General features: G+C 57.7%; 8 protein-coding genes across 8 annotated transcripts; 4 read left to right on the forward strand and 4 right to left on the reverse strand.

Annotated features, from left to right (window-relative positions):
* Positions 1-264: 264 nt before the first annotated feature.
* Positions 265-924, forward strand: BKCO1_37000127 (cytochrome p450 protein; the record flags this gene model as incomplete). The annotated part of the gene is made up of 3 exons (XM_020275005.1): positions 265-435; positions 490-710; positions 780-924. The coding sequence occupies 3 exons, from the start codon at positions 265-267 to the stop codon at positions 922-924; spliced, it is 537 nt and encodes a 178-aa protein (XP_020128874.1).
* A 728-nt stretch (positions 925-1652) lies between these two features.
* On the forward strand, positions 1653-2978 carry BKCO1_37000128 (glycosyltransferase family 25 protein; the record flags this gene model as incomplete). The annotated part of the gene is made up of 3 exons (XM_020275006.1): positions 1653-1802; positions 1855-2063; positions 2123-2978. 3 exons carry the CDS (start codon positions 1653-1655, stop codon positions 2976-2978), a joined length of 1215 nt encoding a protein of 404 aa, XP_020128871.1.
* Positions 2979-3473: 495 nt separating this feature from the next.
* Positions 3474-5717, reverse strand: BKCO1_37000129 (atpase aaa+ type core protein; the record flags this gene model as incomplete). Its single annotated transcript, XM_020275007.1, has 1 exon — positions 3474-5717. The coding sequence occupies one exon, from the start codon at positions 5715-5717 to the stop codon at positions 3474-3476; it is 2244 nt and encodes a 747-aa protein (XP_020128870.1).
* A 1489-nt stretch (positions 5718-7206) lies between these two features.
* Positions 7207-9325, forward strand: BKCO1_37000130 (early growth response protein 1 (egr-1); the record flags this gene model as incomplete). The annotated part of the gene is made up of 4 exons (XM_020275009.1): positions 7207-7337; positions 7387-7591; positions 7646-7932; positions 7987-9325. The coding sequence occupies 4 exons, from the start codon at positions 7207-7209 to the stop codon at positions 9323-9325; spliced, it is 1962 nt and encodes a 653-aa protein (XP_020128772.1).
* Positions 9326-9415: 90 nt separating this feature from the next.
* On the reverse strand, positions 9416-10220 carry BKCO1_37000131 (elongation factor 1-gamma; the record flags this gene model as incomplete). Its single annotated transcript, XM_020275010.1, has 3 exons — positions 9416-9553; positions 9613-9914; positions 9983-10220. The coding sequence occupies 3 exons, from the start codon at positions 10218-10220 to the stop codon at positions 9416-9418; spliced, it is 678 nt and encodes a 225-aa protein (XP_020128773.1).
* Positions 10221-10941: 721 nt separating this feature from the next.
* BKCO1_37000132 (clavaminate synthase-like protein) lies at positions 10942-12193 on the reverse strand (the record flags this gene model as incomplete). Its single annotated transcript, XM_020275011.1, has 3 exons — positions 10942-11727; positions 11782-12080; positions 12136-12193. 3 exons carry the CDS (start codon positions 12191-12193, stop codon positions 10942-10944), a joined length of 1143 nt encoding a protein of 380 aa, XP_020128770.1.
* Positions 12194-12647: 454 nt separating this feature from the next.
* On the forward strand, positions 12648-14369 carry BKCO1_37000133 (major facilitator superfamily transporter; the record flags this gene model as incomplete). The annotated part of the gene is made up of 6 exons (XM_020275012.1): positions 12648-12782; positions 12837-12991; positions 13048-13356; positions 13410-13962; positions 14020-14139; positions 14196-14369. 6 exons carry the CDS (start codon positions 12648-12650, stop codon positions 14367-14369), a joined length of 1446 nt encoding a protein of 481 aa, XP_020128771.1.
* A 1597-nt stretch (positions 14370-15966) lies between these two features.
* Positions 15967-16795, reverse strand: BKCO1_37000134 (gnat family; the record flags this gene model as incomplete). The annotated part of the gene is made up of 2 exons (XM_020275013.1): positions 15967-16232; positions 16345-16795. The coding sequence occupies 2 exons, from the start codon at positions 16793-16795 to the stop codon at positions 15967-15969; spliced, it is 717 nt and encodes a 238-aa protein (XP_020128768.1).
* Positions 16796-18274: the final 1479 nt, after the last annotated feature.

Here is an 18274-nt window from a genome sequence, read left to right on the forward strand (position 1 = left end):
GAGTCTTCGGATTCGTCCGTGCCGTGCGTCTTGCCCAACCCGATGCGAGATACGAATAACGAACTACTCCGCCGGATCGACGCGCTCCGCCCCGATAAGCCAAGACCATGCCTGAGCGACGATTTTTGGATAGAAAACCAGCGTCCTTTCTCGTCGCTGTGATCCAAATCATCCTGAGCTCCCAGCCTCGTCCTCCGTCTTCCATCTCGAAAGCAACCAGCAGCCGCATTCCAGATCAAATTTCAAAATTCCAAATCCGGCAACATGCAGGCACTCAAGACCTTCTTCAACAACTCTCCCCTCTTCGATCCTCGATCCACCGTCTGGATGCACGCTATCCAGGTCGTGCTGATAGTCGTCGCCGTCATTCTCACTCTTGTACGGATGACGATGAAGGTCCCGACGACTCGAGCAAACACGATGGCTTTGTCCATGGTCAGTGTTTCAGCCGTGTACCATTGGCGCTGCAGTTTTCTGACAACAATGCAGGGTATGAAGTCGCTGGTCATCATCAGCTACGAGCTCTTGACCGAACGCGTGGCCAAGTTTCGGAGATGGCACAGCCTCAAAGCAAATGCAATCCTCAACTCCCTCGAGGTCGTCTTCTGGGCCGCCGTCATGTTCTTGATCTTCAAAGCAAACTTGACTTCCTGCTCGGGCGCCAGCTGTGCCCTGAGCTGGGTCGTCGCTGTGCTGGCCTTGATTCTGCAGTATGTCCCCTTGCCGCTTCTGTGCTCCGACCATTCTGGAATGTGTGCTGATATACCTGTGTCATATAGTATGCTCTATTTCCAAACCGCAGTCGTCGCTATTCTGGACTTCCGTCATTTCAAAAGATGCGGCGAGCCTCGTTCATCCAAGAAGGAATCCAAGTCCGAGTCAGATTCGGAGATGCAGTCTGTGGGGGATGTCATGGTCAGATAATATCTAGACAAAAAGGCTCGAGAGCGAAAAGATGGATCACGGCCTATAGAGACGCTTTGTTTCTTTTTTTTTTTTTTTTCCAATTCTTACCACACGGTCATATGTTACAAAATTGAATATCGATATGGATCAAAATTCTCACCTTGAGTCCCACGGTATAAAGTATGACCGCCTTTTGTCCATCCGAATTTGATGCTATAACCATTCAGCAAGACCCTGTGCTCTGGTATTCCGACATTAGTGGCTTCTGAGAGCCCACCGTCTCATAAAATAGTTATACTTCCATCGATCCCTCTAGACCGCCACCTGATGTTCCTTCTGCTCCCTAACTTCTCGGCATTTTGACGCTCGGGGTGTTCTTTTAATGAGACGCGTTCCCACTCCAATTGTTCTCTTTCAGGATCTAGCTTCATAAATGGCTTCAGTAGACTTGGAGTCCAGCCGAGACACGCTCCCGGACAAGCATAATTTAACGGGGTGCCTATATGACGGACGACTGTATTATTCTGAGTCATGCATGCGAAACCAGTTAGAAGTGCTCTCGATCAACTCGCCTTTTCCATAAGTGAGTTCGTAAAGTGGGGCCGAAGTTGGTGTAGCGCGTCTTCGGGTACGCTAAATTCGTAAATCCCCCCTAACGCTGCTGCCGACGCTGCACCACGACTACAACACCCACCGTTCTAATAGGTGATCGCCGAATGGCAACTCCCATCTACTTGACCTAAGTAATGGTGACCATATCCTCATTTCGTTTCCGCGATGCGTCAATAGCGGCGTCAGGCCTGGTGTTGCTGGTGCTCTTCGTGTGCATCGGCATCGAGCCCCTGACAGGAACGCGTGCTGCGAATCTCGACGACATCTTCAATTCAACCCTCGGAGTCAGTGCCGTCGGCGTCTTTGGCGGTGCAAGCTCCCGCTAACTGCAAGCAGTTCCAAAAGATCTTTGTCATCAATCTCCCCTCGCGCACTGACCTCCGCGATTCCATGTCACTGGCCGCAGCTTTGACCGGCATCGACATCGAGTACGTCGACGGCGTCACCGAGATCGACGACAAAGCCATCCCTCCCGGCGCCAAAGAAGTCAACCTCGCCAAGGGAAGCCTGCTCGCCTGGCGAGCCCACGTAAACGTTCTCAGAACGTACGTCCCATCCCATCACCACCGCAACCCCACCCACTAACCACCCACCCCCCCACCAGCATCGTCGAACGCAACCTCTCCTCCGCCCTCATCCTCGAGCCCGACACAGACTGGGACATCCGCCTCAAGTCCATCCTCCACTCCACCGCCCTCGCCACGCACCTCCTCCTCCAACCCCTCAGCGGCACCACATCCACCTACATCGACCCCTCCCTGCCCCTCCCCATCCTCCCCTCCGAGCACCCCTCCAACATCGCCGTCCCATCCTTCACCGGCCTCACCCTCCCCCCCAGCAGCTCCCCCTACGGCGACCTCTCCCGCTGGGACGTCCTCTGGCTCGGGCACTGCGGCACGCGTTTCCCGCGCTCCGACGACACCCCGCACGCGGCCCCGCTCGGCCGCGCCGTGCTGCGCGACGACCCCAGCGTGCCCGAGCAGCAGCACCTGGACGTCGAGAACGGCGGGTGGGAATTGCTGACGGAGTATCCCGCGCACACGCGCGTCGTGCATCGCGCGTGGGGGAACACGTGTTCGTTGGGGTATGCGGTGTCGCGGGGTGGGGCGCGGAGGCTGTTGTTTGGGTTGGGGGTAAGCGGGAATGTGTCGGCGCCGGCGGATTTGATGGTGAGGGGCGCGTGTGAGGGGGGGAGTGGGGGCGAGGAGGAGGGGAGGGAGGTGGTGACGCCGCCGCTGGAGTGCGTGACGGTGCAGCCGGCGGTGTTTGGGCATCGGAGGGAGAGGGGGGAGAGGAGGGCGGAGAGCGATGTTAATGTGAGGGTGGGGTGGAGGGAGAGGGCGTTTACGAGGAATGTGAGGTGGAGCGTCAAGGGGAATTTTGAGCGCTTGTTGGAGGGGAGGGAGGATTATGTGGATGCGTACCCGGATGGCGGGGAGAGGGTGGAGCTTGGGGAGTGAGTGGTTGGTTGGTGTGTGGGGAGGGGGCGGGGCTTGATGGAGGGCGGTTTGTTTGCGTTGGTGATGGGAAGGAAGGTCCCCGGGACAATTTTCATGGATGGAACTTTATGCAAGCGTCTCGGCCTTTGACCTTTGCAAAGAATGCCATGTCCGTCCTCGATTCGTACGACTAATCTCTCGCCACATTGCAGTTCTCGTCTGGACTGGACTTTTGAGCAGGTCCGACTTGGGTTTTTCGTGTGGAATAGATGACAAGCAACACTGCCCTAGTCCATTGACCATTCTCCGCACCTATTGTGTTTCGTGGCTGTCCGTCATAACACCGAACAAGTATTGCACCTTTTACATAGAAGATGGAGCTTGATGAAAGCGAGAAAAGCCAATAACGGTATGGAATCAGTCGTGTCATTTTGTGATTATATATCAACCGGAAAAGTCATGTACTCATCATCGCAGTTCATTGCTCCCAAACGCCAGCCATGCCAATCTCTCGGCTTACAAGTCACTCCACTCGCTCTCGTTGTCCTTCCTCGCCTTCTCCACATGATCGCGGAACTTCTTGCTCATCATCATCACCCTGCGGAAATGCTCAACACTGACGACAATCTCATCCTCCTCGTCGTTGAACTCGGGATCCTTGGAAGCCTCGTACTCGGCAATGGCAATAGCCGACTGGAAGGCGTTCCTGATCTCGCGTCCATTCCACTCGTTCTCGGCCATGTCGTCGCTCTCGAGGACAAAGGTCCTCGCGTCGGCGCTCACGGCGATCTGGCCCTTGGCCTCGCGCTCCAGCTTGTCGAAGAACGAGGCCCAGATGCCGCGCCGCTTGGCGACATCGAGCTTCTCGAAGCCGATGGCGACGTGCACGCGCGACATGAAGGCGTCGTCGATGTGCTCGACGCGATTGGTGGTCAGGAACAGCAGGCCGCCAAAGTACTCCATCTTCCGCAGGAAGGCGGTGACGATGCCGTTGCGGGCCAGGTCGGTGCTGCGGCGCTCGAGGAAGATGTCGGCCTCGTCGATCAGCAGCACGGCCTTCCAGCGGTGGGCGAGGTCGAACCACTTGGTGATCTCGCTCTCGATGCTCTCCTCGTTGGTGCCGAGGTCGCCGATGGTCAGGCTCACCATGGGGCGGCGGGTGTGCAGGGCGGTGAGCTCGACCGTGTACGTCTTGCCGACGCCGGGGGGCCCGTAGAGCAGCACGGCGACGCCGGCGCCCTTGTGCTGGACGAAGTCGGCGGTCCACTTGACCTTGGACTTGAGCTGGCGGTGGGCCAGGGCCTTGATGATCTCCGAGTTCTCCTCGCCGATGTTGGCGTCGGGCACGGCGAACTTGGGCTCCTCGACGGGGCGCATGTAGTCGACGTGCACGGGCGACCAGAACTTCTCGGCCAGGGCGAAGCCGGGCAGGACGGGGACCATCAGGAACAGGTGGTCGTCGGTCAGCATGGAGCGGTCGTGCACCTCGGTGTTGAGGGCGAGCGGCTGCGGGAAGCCCGGGCGCTGCCTGGGCGAGACGAGGCCCTCGTCGAGGCTGTAGTCCCAGCCCAGACTCCACTTGTGGTCCGGCACCGACTCGCCGCTCGGGACGGAGGCGTCGGCCATCAGCGGCCCCTTGTACACGCGCTTCTTCTCGTCCATGCACTCGCCCTCGTACATGACGTAGGAGTGGCCATGCCAGAGGATGTCGCGCACCTTGCGGCCGCGGGCGATGAACTTGTCGCGGCGGGCGTTGGCGTCGGTCTTGTCGAAGTAGGCGCGCGGGTATATGGGGAGGGTGGTGACGAGCTTCTCGCCCTCGAAGTACGGGACGTCGACGCTGACCTCGGCGGTGCCGAGGGTGTGCATGTGCCAGGAGTTGTCAATGACCCAGCCGGTGAGCTTCCACTTGGGCGGGTTGCCGTCGTTGTCGGCGGGGATGGACTCGGCCTCTTTGATCATGACGCCCAGCCAGACGTCGTCGTGCAGGGCGTAGGCGAGCGAGCCGGGGCGCATCAGGTACCAGATGTCGTCGTAGGTGACGGTGGCGGCGTCCTTCTTCAGACGGCGGCGTGCGGGCAGCACCGTCTTCTCGACGTGCGGGTCGAGGAAGTCGAGGAGGATCTGGAGGTGGTCGTACTTGACGTCGGCGTCCGTCTTCTCCGTCTCGTCCGACTCGGCGGGGGTACGCTCGAGAGCGAGGCTGTTGCTGAGGTTGCGGAGCTCGGTGATGTGGTGGACGAGGGCGCGGTAGGGCTCGTGGACGGTGACGGTGTCGCCGGTCAGGTTCTGGCTCGGGTAGTAGTGGACGACGTCCCGGATGGCGTCCAGCAGCAAGGGCGAGTGGATGACCATCCTCGTGTCGAGGACGTCGAGGATGCGCTTGCCCTCCAGCGTCTGCTTGGGCTTCTCCTTGGGCTTAGCGTCGGCCTCTTTCTCGTCGTCGCTGTCGTCGTCGTCGTCGAGGTTCAGGGGGCCCTCTGCACTGAACATCTTCATGTAGTCTGCGTATTTGGGCCGCTTGGAGGCGACTTTTAACGAGGTGATGATCTCGAAGACGGGCATGGTCTCGTCGATGGCGGTCGGGCCTTTGGTGAGCTGCAGGTCGAAAGGTGCATCGTCCTGCATGCAGTCGAACTTGGGGCCGTACTGGTCCTCGCACTCGACCTTGTACCTGATCTTGGGCGACACTTTTTGGGCGACCTCGGCGGCGGGTGCCGTGGCCGCGGCCGGGACGGGTGCAGGGTTGGAGTCGGCCATGGTGCTTGTTTGTGGTGAAAGCTGGGTATCAAGGAACGAACGCTGAATGTTGTTGGAGAGAGAGAAGTGTTGGATGGTGAGAGAGCTCAGCGGAAGCTGGCGACTATAAGCATTGGATCAGTGGCTAGGCTTCAGCGGCTAGCCAGGCGGCAGAGGAAGCCTCAGCCACCACCTTCGCAGCGACCCCGCGTAGTTCGCGCATGTAGTTGGTTGCGCCGGGCGGGCCGTGCAGCGGCAGGCAGAAGCGCAGCGGCACAGCGGTGAGGTGCAAGCTCGGCCCGGTTCCGAAACGGTGACTCTGCCGGGAAGTCGGTGTCGTGTTCCAGGCCCAATGCAGCGCAAAACTCCACACGTTTCATCCTACAGGATTCGAAGGCAGCAACAAATATGGGTCATTAACGGGATATGGCCAAGAGTCGAGTCCAGGTCGTAGAGGTCCATGGAGAATTGCGGAGATGGCAGCATGCAGCTGACGACAGAGTGTTGGATTCACGACATGCGCTGGCTAGAGCGACGTTGGTTGCGGGATGCACTGCCCCCAGCTGCCCCTGTGGCTGAGCTGACGGCTGCCTGGCACACGGTCCATTTCAACCGCCGCTCGCCACTCCTCCACCCCGACAGCACAAGACGGCGTCACTTTGACACTGGTAAAAATTGAGGGGATCGTGAGATTGCAATCCACTCGGCCTCTTGGTTCGGGGACTTTCCCGCCCCGCCTTCCCACCCCGCTCCGCCAACCCACCCTGGTCTGCCCGCCCCGCCGGTCCGCCTGTCGATCCGACTTCTTGTTATTCTCTGTCTCCCTTTTATTTCCATTCGCAGCTTTTCCTCCCGCCCTGTCTCCCTTTCTGCCCGCGACGCCATCGCATCGACGCATGACAATCCATCTTCTTACTATTTGCTCTCCGACTAAGCATACCGTTGCATCCTCGAAAAACAATTACCCGTGATGCACAAGTAATGGTGTTGACGAGCGATCGGTTGCCGGACCCGAAGAGTGGGGGGACAGGCTGATAAGCCATCTCAGCTAGCGTCTCCCCGCACAATCTCAATATCACCCCCGATAGGTAGTACGGATTACCTACCACAACCAAACATCATCTTCCCTACATCCAAATGTCCAAATCTTGCGTGCGCCCTTTCAAATGCTCCGTCTGCTCGCGGCCCTTTACGCGACAGGTACCGCGCCCTCCCGACACCAGAGAGTGCTGCGCCGAGCACTGACTTTTGTCTCTCCCAACAGGAGAATTTGAAACGACATGTTCAGACTCGTGAGATCTTCTGTCATCTCGCCAGTCGGGAAAATTTCTAATCGCCCTTCCCAGATCATCCCAGCGCCATTTCGCGATCCTACCCGTGCCCGCAATGCGACGCCCGATTCTCCAGAAGGTACTGTCACGTGTGCAACACATATGTAGTGGCCGGCCTAATATGAGATCCCAGCGACCTGAGGAAGCGACATATCCGGAATTGCCACCCCTCGATTGAGATGATCTTGCCCGCCGTTCCTTGGCAGTCCATCGAGGATGAGTTTTGTCTGCCGTCCACCCAGATTCTGGACACTGACGATGCGGATCTGTATCTGGGTCTCAATGCTTTGCCAGTCAAGCGAGTAACACCGTAAGCCACCCTACGCTATGCTAGTGCACTCGTCTTACTGCGTGCCCAGAGATTGTCAGCATTGTGAAGCCTTCTTCCGGAAGTTTCACCCCACCATGCCGATAATGCATGAACCTACTTTCGAAGTGGCCAAGGCACCGAAGCCATTGCTCACCGCTGTCAGATGCATTGGTTCTCTGTATGGCTCTGCCGAGTCCAGATTCGCTGCCAGCAGGAAGTTTTTCGAAGATGGATACTATGAGCTGGAAGAATATGTATGTACCTTCATCCCCCCTCACCAAAAGGAAATTCGTACTGACATAATCCAGACCAGGGAAGACCGCAGCAGATTCCAGGAAACATGGGTGCTCCAGGCATACGTTTTGCTCGAAACCTACGGAATCTACATATGCGACGACTCGCTCCTGTCCAAAGCCCAGAACATCCATCAAACCCTGGTCAGCGCCATCAGAGAACTGCAGATGACCCACGACGGCCACGCATCCCGTCTAGGATCCCCAGCCTCGCCCTCGCCCGTCTCCGCCCTCTCCGAGAACGACGCAGGAACACTCCAAAAACGATGGCTGGACTTCATCCGCGAAGAGTCCCGCAAGAGGTGTGCCATACCCTAACTCTCTTCCCAAAAGAAGAAGAACTAACCCCCACCCAGAAGCATCTACTCCATCTACCTCCTCGACTCCCAGCTCTCCATCGCCTGCAACCTGCGCCCGCAAATCTCCGCCCTCGAAATCAAATACGCCCTCCCCTCGGCCGACGACCTCTGGAGCGCGCCCACCCCCACCGCCTGGCACCGCACCCGCACCCACCACTTCACCTCCTTCAACGAGCGCGACGACGCCTTCGCCGCCGACGAGGCCAAGCCGTCCGAGGGCTCCCTCCACGGCAGCACCCAGGACCTCCTCCTCCTAGCCCACAACAGCGCGTCCTCCCCGCCCGAGCACCCCACCCCCGACGACGCAACCGCCACCCCGCTCCGCCTCCTCTGGTACTCGCCCTTCGCCGCCCTCGTCCTCGTCACCCAGCTGCACATGACCGCCCGCGAGCTGACCCACGCCTCGTGCCTGCTCTCGCGGCCGGCGTCCGCGGGCGCATCCGCCGGACCCGGCGCCGCCCACCGCCACCGCGGCCAACGCCCGCTGTCCATCCTGACCGAGGCCCAGCACGGGCAGATATCGCAAGCGCTGCGGTCGATCGCAGAGCTGGTGCCGCCACCGCCGCCGGCGCCGGCCAGGACGGCGACAGGGACGCGCGGCGACGCAGCCGCTGCCGGGGGGCGAGACGCCACTGCTGCTACTCCTACCAACGGTGGTGGTGGCAGTGGAGGTGGCGGCGTCGCCGGCCCGTTCGAGGCGCTGTGGCACTCTGTGCACGTGGCGCTGCACCACACGTCGATGACGCTGTCGCACCCGGACGCGCTGCTCGTGACCGGCATCGTCGAGCCGAACCTGCCCGCGGCCATCGCCACCGCGGGCCACCTGGCGCGGCCGCGGGGCCGGAAGGCGAATCGCGACGTTTATGAGGATCGGGACGTGTTTCGCATACTGAGGGATTTGGAGGGGGGGTTGGGGAGGCTGTTGGGGGGAGGGGAGGAAGGGCAGGAGCGGGAGCGGGGGGAGAATCCGTTTGTGACGTTGTTGGCGTTTAAGATTTGTTTGGTCGGGTGGCGGATTGTGCGGTTGACTATGGGGGAGGCGGCGGGGAAGGGGGGCAGGGGCGAGGGGTTGGCGCGGTATAATCCGTCGCGGTTCGTGCTGCAGAGCATCATGGCGGCGATTGGGAAGGAGGATGGGTTGGACGGGGCTGGGGAGGGAGGGGACGGCGGGGATGTTCTGGAGGCTGAGGTGGTGTATCTGCGCTGGGTGAGGGAGGCGCTGATGAAGAGGAGTGTTTGGCCCGTGGGGCGGTGGGAGGCGGCGATTGTGGAGGAGGCGCTGACGGGGGCGGTCGAGTATGCGGCTGGGGTGAGGGAGTGTGGTGGCGTCATGTGAGAAATGGTCTAGTCATGATTCGCGTGGAAGTGTAGTCATATATTCATCCTGATCCTGGCTTGCGCGAGGCAGCAGACGCTCGACTCTATCTTACGCCGGCGGCTTGTCTCCCACATTCGCCAAAACATACGGCTCACCATCCACCTTGACATAAACCGGATCCGACTTGATCCTCCAGTAGTACTCATGAATCTCCGGGTGCTTCTCAGTCCACCCCTTTGCAAAAACCTATCGCCCACCGTCAGCAAAAAAAGGAAAGGAACGAAAAAGAAAAGGAGCAAACTCACAAACTGATACCCCCTCGCCAACGCCGCCACGACAAACAAATCCGCCATCGTCAGCTTGTCGCCCACAAGGAACTTCTTCCCTGCCTTCAGCTCCCTCGCCACCACCTCCAACATGCCCTCGCACCCCTCCTCCGCCTTGGCCAAAATCTCCGGACTGGTCGCCGCCTTGCCAATCACGGGATTAATCCACCCCATGATCGGCGGCAGCAGCTCGCTGTTCGCGAACGACGACCACCGCAGGATGGACGCCTCGTCCTCCACCGACGCGCCGAGGAGCGTGGTGTTGGGGTTCTGCTTGGCGACTGCGGTCCCATCCAGTCAGCTCCCAGGCCTCGAACAACCCGCTAAGGGGGACGGATGGATTACTCACGATACCACGTGACGGCGATGCACTCGTACACGACGAAGCCGTCGGGGCGCTCGAGGGCGGGGACTTTGCCCGTCGGGAACTTGGACAGGTAGGCGGCGCCGACGCCGCCCTTGTCCGGGCGCACCTTGATCGGCCACGCCTCGGCGATCTTGACGTCGATGTTGTTGAGCGCCGCGACGTAGAGGCACATTGTCGCCCGGGGCGCGTTGGGGTACGTGTAGAGGGTGCCGAAAGACATGGCGGTGGTTGGCTGTGGAGAGATGATTGGTTGAAGGGTGCAAGTGATCGATTGGTAGGAGGGTGCAGGGGGGCTTGGCTAGTGGTGTGGTAGGGAGAGGATGTTGGGCGTTGGAGATGCTTGTGTTGGCATTTTGTGGCTGCTCCGAGGGCTGCAGGGCTCGGTGTTTGAGCTCTTGTGCCGTGAGATAGCAGTGGACGTTTGGGTGTTTGGTGGGTCGGTGGGGTGGATCGCCGGAATGCGGGGATGGACGTGGTGGACGGGCCGAAGGTGGAGCTCCACCCAGGGGTGTTTTGTCCACCACACTCGTGCCGATCGCAGCCAAGACGCTCTGTTTCGGGCTCACACCTTCCGGCTGTTACGAGAGACTTATGCGCCCCGCTCGAATTGATGTTGGGAGCGACATGTCTCCGCATCGGTCGCTTTTGTCCGCAATCTCTTGCCACTGGTGGCAAGCTTCACTACGAAGAGGGGAGCTCGATCCACATCGGTCGCGGTGGAATGGAACGACCGCTGAGATGTGGGCACCGTTCTTCGCTGAACCACCAGCAATCATTCTCTTTACTCTGGAGCAGTCCGTTTGCCATTCGTTTGGGTGTTTTGAATCTCTGGTACAGAACCAGCAACGAACGATCATCACTGGGAGCAAAGGCATGCGAGGATGACAAAGGCTCAAAAATCAGTTTGGTCATAGCAATAGGCAATCTACTTGAATCCTCGCTCAAACAGCCACCCCTGACGGCTGGATCGCCTCCTTCCCTAACGCCTTGAACCCCTGCGGATCATTATACTCCCCATGGAACGGATCTTCGTGCAGCCCCAGCTGGCGCGGCCTATCACTATCGAAGTCCAGCCTCTTATACCCGTGCTTTCTCGCATTCAAATACTCGGGCATCGTGTACACCACCGGATCCAGCGGCTTGTCCGCGCCGAGCCTCTTCAGCAGCGGCGACTCAATCGGCTGCAGCGGGACATCGTTGACCGGCCGCGAGAAGTAGATGACACCGACGCGCTTCTTCATGGCCTGGTCTTGCGGTGGCTTGACGACGCGGTGGATGGTCGCCTTGAAGAAGCCTCCAGTGAGCAGCTCGAGTGCCTCGCCGACGTTGACGACGAGCGCGTTGGGGAGGTACTGCACCCATTTCCACGCGCCGTTGTTGTCGAGGATCTGAAGGGCGGCGATGGGTTGAGAGAAGAGGAAAGTGAAGGTGCCCCAGTCGGTGTGGCCGGCGAGGTAGAGGTCACGGTAGCGCTGGTTGTCTTCTTCGGTCCGCGGGTTGTATATCATGTAGCGCAGGTATTCGGTGCTGTCTTTGCCGAAGGCGTGGGTGCGCAGCACGGCTTCCTCGGGAACTTCGAGGATCATGGCGACGAGAACGAGGAGCTTCTTCAGCACGTTGTTGCGGATGATGTGCATGGTTTGGTTCACTTCGTCCATGTGCGGCTCCAGGATGTCGGGGTGCTTGTGGTTCTGGGGGTCGTGCACGAGGACGTTGTAGTGGTCCAGCTTTGGAGAAGACTCAGTACCTCAGCCGTCTGAAACTGTGCACGCCAGACTTACGGTTTTGTGGAAGCCGCCTTTGATGCCACGCTCCCCCGACGGCTTGAAGCCGACGTACAGACCACTCGCATCCTCTTCTGGCGATGCTTCATACGGCTGCTTCTCCTCCGGAGACAGAGTCATGACCGCATGGGCGAGGCTCATCTGAGACTCGTACAGCTCGTCCGAGATGCCGTGATTGGAAATGGTAAGGAAGCCATGCTCGGTAACTGCCTTGAGCAGGTCCTGCGCCAGCTCTTTCCTTGTGCTGGGGTCATCGTACTTGGCAAAGTCGACGTTGACGAGTTCGATCCAGTCCACTGATTCACCTATCAGCAGGTGCAAAGATAAGGATGAGTGGACGTTTGTACGCACGCTTCTCCTTGGTCGGCTCTGCCGGAACGAATTTCGGGATGCGGTGGCTGGTGGCCATGTCTGAAACTTGAGAAGATATTGCAGGTGGTGATGGATGTTGATTGTTGTTGTGTTGGAATTGTGTTGGAACGGACGGCCAAAGGTCATATTAATATTGCTCAACGGCGACCACACCGTAGAGGACGGAATGGACAATGGCAGCAGCGATCACACGCCTGCATCAACTCGGCACTCCGCAGCCGAGTGCTGGCGCTATCGCCAGGCAGTGCGGAGCTCCTGCAAATGGCTAGACTGCGAGGAGTGGGGTGCAGCGTCGAGGTGGAGCTCCCGACGGCTAAAACTGGGGGGCTGGGCCGGACAGCCGATGATAACGATAGGGTGGCCGACGCGTAAACACAGGCCGACTGATTGGAGCTCCGATAACCGTCGAGTCAAATACTCCACCTCGTCCGCACCACCTCCTTTTCCATACGCAATCGCATTATCCTTCATCGCGTGATTCTCGTGCCAACATGTCGACCTCTCCACAGCCCTGGTACCACAAGTGGGCATGGTATGACCCGAATGCATCCAAGGAAGAAAGGAGACTGCTCCTGAAGCAGGACTTCATGATCCTGACATTCGGATGCCTCACTTTCTTCACCAAGGTATTTGCGCCTCCTTTGCACTGTTCCTGCGGCTGCAACTGACAAAACCCTCAGTTTCTCGACCTCCAGGCATTCCAGAATGCCTACGTCACCGGGATGAAGGAAGACGTCGGCATGGAGGGCAATGACCTCCAGTACACGACTGGAGTCTTCCAGGCCGGATACTGCGCCATGATGATTCCAGCCAATTTCCTCCTCACACGAGTCTCGTAAGTACAGACCTTCCAGACCAGGGCATGAGAGATGTTGACAAACCCTCCCTCAGACCAAACATCTTCATCCCCATCTGCGAGGCCATCTGGGGCTGCCTCACCCTCGCCACCGCCTTTGTCGACACAGTCGACCACGTCTACGTGATCCGCTTCTTCAGCGGCGTCTTCGAAACCGTCGCCTACCCGGGCGTCATCTACTGCATCGGGTCCTGGTACAAGAGGTCCGAGATCTCGCGCCGCCTGTCCCTCTTCTACATCGCCGGCCCGCTCGGCACCATGTTCGCCGGCTACTTCCAATCCGCATGCTACACCAACCTGAACGGCGTGCACGGCCTCGCCGGCTGGCGCTGGCTCTTCATCGTGTAAGCCCGCTCCCCTCCTCTCACACAGACACTGCAAGCTCACGCACCCGCAGCTGCGGCTGTCTCACCATCCCCATCGCCGTCTTCGGCGCCCTCGTCTTCCCCGCGCGCCCCGACTCGCCCACACCCAGCCGGTGGCTGCGGGCCGACGAGATCGCCATGGCGCGCGCGCGGCTGGCCGCCGACGGCAACGAGGCGCCCGCCGTCAACCTCACCAAGTCGGTCGTGGCTTCTGTCTTCAAGTCGTGGCACTGGTACGCCTTCGTGCTGCTCTACATCGTCTTCAACCAGGCCATGATCACGAACGGCCAGCCCTTCAGCTTGTATCTCAAGGCCCACTCGGACATCTACTCGCCCAGCCAGATCAACAACATCCCGACCGGCCAGAGCGCCGTGTCCATCGTGGCCGCGCTGGGCTTCTGTTATTGGGCCGATGCGACGGGGGTGAGGTGGGTGCCCTCGTTGGTCATTTGCGCGTGGATGGTGTTTGGGAGTATCTGTATGGCCGTGTGGTATATCCCGGTTGGGTTGAAGTTGTTTGCGTTTTACGTCGCGGGGCTGGGAGGGGCGCTGAATCCGCTGTTTATGAGTTGGGCGAGTGAAGTGGTAAGTCTGGGTGTGATACCTGCCATGTTGGAACGCGGCTGACCGATGCACTCGCAGACTGTGGGTTCGGCCGAAGAGCGGACTGTGGTAGTCGCGAGCATGAATGCTTTCGGACAGGCGCTTTTGGCGGGGTTGAATATTGTTACTTTTCCCACCCCCGAGGCTCCGAGGTTCAAGGTACGCATTCTGTTGGAATCTTTGCGGTACGTTTGCTGACAAGTGACGTTTGACAGTTTGGTTGGTACTGGGTCATGGCGAACAATCTTGTTCAGGTTATCGCTGTGCTTGTAATTGCGTTCCTCCACACTCGTGAAAAGCGGAGGGCAAACCAGGTGTTTGACGGCGTAGAGGTTGACAACGTCGATGAAGTCGAAGACGTTGACGCCAGTAAAAGTCTAAAGAAGTAGCGTCACATAGGGGTCTATGATTAGAAAGTTCAATTTCATATATATGCCACCGTGTGCACTTTCTGTGTGGTTGTGACGGCCAAAGGGGATTGGGCTTAAGTTGTCATCCTTTACATGCTTATCCACCTCCTTGATTGTAGCCTATCTCGCGAGAGAAAACTCAGATCCTCGATCTCGGCAATCTTCGCCGCACGCCCCTTCACCACACAACATTGACATTGTCCCTCCCGTACCTCCTTCGCTCCAATAGAGCCGACTCACCTGATTGCAGATCTAACCCCAATACTTTCCCGCCCTTGCCTGCACACTGCATGGCACCAGAACTGGATAACCGTCGTCGTCAACATTAATGACACGTCATGGTGCTGGAATCTCCCCAGGATTGCAATTGATTGGTAGATTTGCACAGCCCGAGCCATCTATATTTCCCGTCGAGTCAAGAACTCTCATTGCGAGAATCGTCTCGTGCAATGTCATCCATAGTGCTGATAAGCAAGGTGATTAATCTGTCGGCATCCCCCAGCCAGTGCGGGCGGAGCAAGAGTCGGACCAAGCTAGACCGGATACAGCAAGAATTTGCTACGCTAATCCAAAGAAAGACATGCACACGCGGTTTCCACTTCTCCCGTTATGGCCTCCTTCTCGTCCGTCCCGTCCGTCCACCAAACTTTACATCCTCTTTGTCCACCAAACATTCCACGCCTCAAATGCCATTTTCTTCTCAACCTGGAATACTTCAAATTTACCTTCGCCCCTATCCTTTATCCTGAGCCCTTAACCGCCTTCAACAATTCACCGCACATCCCTGGCATCCCGATGAACGCCATGATATGAACTACATTAGATCAAACCCGTACAGGGTATTCCCGCATATAAAACCACAGAGCTATATTACACAGCCATTGGAATATATCGTCCCGCGACTTTCGGTACTGTTTTAGTACGCTGCTACTCGGGTGTGAAAGGATAGCTATAACGCCGTTGATTGTAAAAGATCTGGTCCTTTGGCAAGGGCAGTGGAAGGGAGCAGAGCTCCGAATATGCAACGCTTTAATTTACCTGGATACCGGGTTCACTTTCAACCACGTAACGGACTAACTCCTAACTAGTAGCTTCGACGCAACCCAAAGCATGCTGATTGGACTAGATTAACAGATATTTACTTGATCCCAGTATCCCCTTCCCAGCAAGATTTCTATATACTTCACCACATAGCCGTAAGACTTACTAATAGAAGTTCCAGCAGCCGCTACATCTACAAGCAGGCAGTAGCTATTAAAATAAGGTCAAGCCCAGAGACTTTACATGTTAACGTGGAAGCCTGAGTTTATGCTTGCTCGTAGCTTTCAAATAGTGTTACAGCGTCGATGGTGATGCACGCAGCGAAGCTTAATTTTCAAACTAAATATGTGGATTTGCAAAAAGTGCGTCGATCACTCCGTCTATTTCTGACCACTCTAGTCTCGATAACATCCCCACCAGCTCTGTCTTAATCGTGTCTTCAGTATGAGCGAGACGGAAGATGTTCAAAAAAGCCTCTCAAGAACAACTCAAAGAGGGAGCTCTGTGCATGTCTCCGTGCCCCCTCCGCCTCATACTACTGCGTCTGCGTCTGCGTCTCCGAACTTGGCCTCTTCAGCATGCAGACTATCTTATAACTCCCGCAGTTTGGAACAAGCTCCGACACATCAATCTCATCCACCTGCTCAAACCCCAACTTCTTATACAAGAAATACCCATCCGGCGTCGCCTCCAAATACACCGGCACGCCGTCCCTCTCTCCCTGCTCGATCCCCCACCGCACAAGCGCCGCTCCCACCCCTTTCCCCTGATGATCCGGATGCGTCGCCAGGGACGTCAAATCTACACCAAGCAGCACAACATCAGCACTCTCTCCGCGCTCCAAACCGGCCCACACCCACGCCAGCCAGCCCAGGCACCAGGCATCAGGCACAGATAGGAATGTCACACTCACACCAGAAATCCGACCTCTCCCCCAAAACCCTCCTCTTCGCCTCCTCCATCAGCCGCGGCTGCGCCTCAAAAATCGCCCTGTTCGCACCCTCAGGCACCTCGCCCCCCGGATTCACCGCCTCAGCAACGGTGCTACCACCCTGCAGCTGCGCCGCCGCGTCTTCACTCTTCTTCGGCGCCACCCACGCCGAGAAGCCCGCGACGCTGGTGCCGTCGTCCGCCAGCACCTTGTGCATGACGACGCCCGGCGTGGCCAGCCGCTTGAGCTGGCGCCGCCGCCGGAACTCGTATTCGGCGGCGTGGGCGGAGGGCGGCGCGGTGGGAGAGAGCGCCGGCCAGGTCGCGAGGCGGAGGAGGTCGTGCTCGAAGGCGGCGGCGCCGACGGCCATGAGGGCGGGGGTGTCGGAGGGCGTGACGGGGTGGAGGGTGTGGTGGGGGGTGGCGGCTGGCATGGTGGGTGGGTGGGTTTCTTTTTTTTTTTTTCCCTTGTCGTTTGGGTGTGGTTGAGGGGGCGGAGTTGGATGATGGCGGGGCGGATGGTTCGTTTGATGCTGTGGGTGTTTGCCGGGTGGTGTGGAGATGGCGTTATATTTATGTGCGGTGCTGCCTGTTTGCGGCGGGGCCGGGGTTACATCGTGGCGGGAAAGGAGCGGTAGATGGAGAGGGCAGATGAATTTGGCGAATTCCGGCTTACATACGGTGTTCGAGTTGAGCCAATGGTGTTGAGGTCTAGCCATCGGAGTTGGTGCTACATGTGCACTGGTTGGCGGAAAATAGGCGGGAAGGATTCGGTACCCATCCGATTCGGGCAGGTGGACCGCCATGTGCTTGCGTGCGCGCGGTAAAGAACGGCGTGGCTTGAAGTGCGCCACGAATCAGATACGAGGTACTAAACGCCGGCCTAATGACGATGAGTCTTCGCAATGCTTAATCCTGCTGCCTAATTATGCCTTGCTGTCCGAACATGGCTTTGGAGTTGTACGCAAAACCAGTCCAAGTCTATGTTCTAGACTATTCCATGACTATGTGAGCTGCGAAACGTCATGCGAAAGTTTCAACGTCGAGGCGACCTCATTTCGCAATCCTACGTTAAGATAGCGAACGATACGCCTCAACTCACCCTTGTTATCTACAAACCCCTCGCTGCCTGGCTGCGCTTCCCTGTACAAGCCTGAGGAGGCTATACTGTTTAGAAACCTGTGCCAACAGTAAGTCTCATTTCATCTACACCCGCCTCTACAACAACCAGGCTTATCGATTTTTCAGTTGGCTGGATCCTAGTAGGCTAAGTGGGGCTTCATGAGCCCATTGTTTGCCATGTATTGAGTCTAATGTGGCACGTTACGAACTTCGTGTTTGAACGCGTACCGCTACTGTTTTGGAGCCAAGGCATAAAAGTTTCGCTCTCAAGTCACACGCGTAACCTAGATTGTATCCTTTTCGCATCGTGATCTGATTGAAAGTTGCCGTATTTTGGCGTCATCGCCTATCTACAGAAGCTGCCTATGATATCCCGGATGGTCAGCTCGGCTGATACTTAGCAGGTCCGACTAAGGATATGTCAGGTGTCAGACAATATAAGGCCTTTAGCCAGCACTGAAAGCAAGTGCTGTGTCGTACATTGTTTTAAGTGCAATAGGATGTTATGTCTTAGGGGGGTTGTTGTGGGCAATTCCAAGCTGCCGCGAGAAAGGGGCTCAACAATAAGCTCTTGTTATTGCACACACCGAAATTCCATTACAGGACTCTACAGTAGCTTGGCTGAGTGACTCAGCATAAGCCTAAATCGGATCGGTCTCTATTTGGGCGAGACCGGCTTACATAATGTCGATCGCAGCACTGCCGGGGTAAGCTTATGCGGAGAGTTACCTATCAGCACTAGTGCCCCACCATGAATCCTTCCGCTTCTCACTCGGTATTTATGAGCCTTC

Source organism: Diplodia corticola (genome assembly GCF_001883845.1).
Source record: "Diplodia corticola strain CBS 112549 chromosome Unknown scaffold37, whole genome shotgun sequence".
Taxonomy (NCBI): Eukaryota; Fungi; Ascomycota; class Dothideomycetes; order Botryosphaeriales; family Botryosphaeriaceae; genus Diplodia; species Diplodia corticola.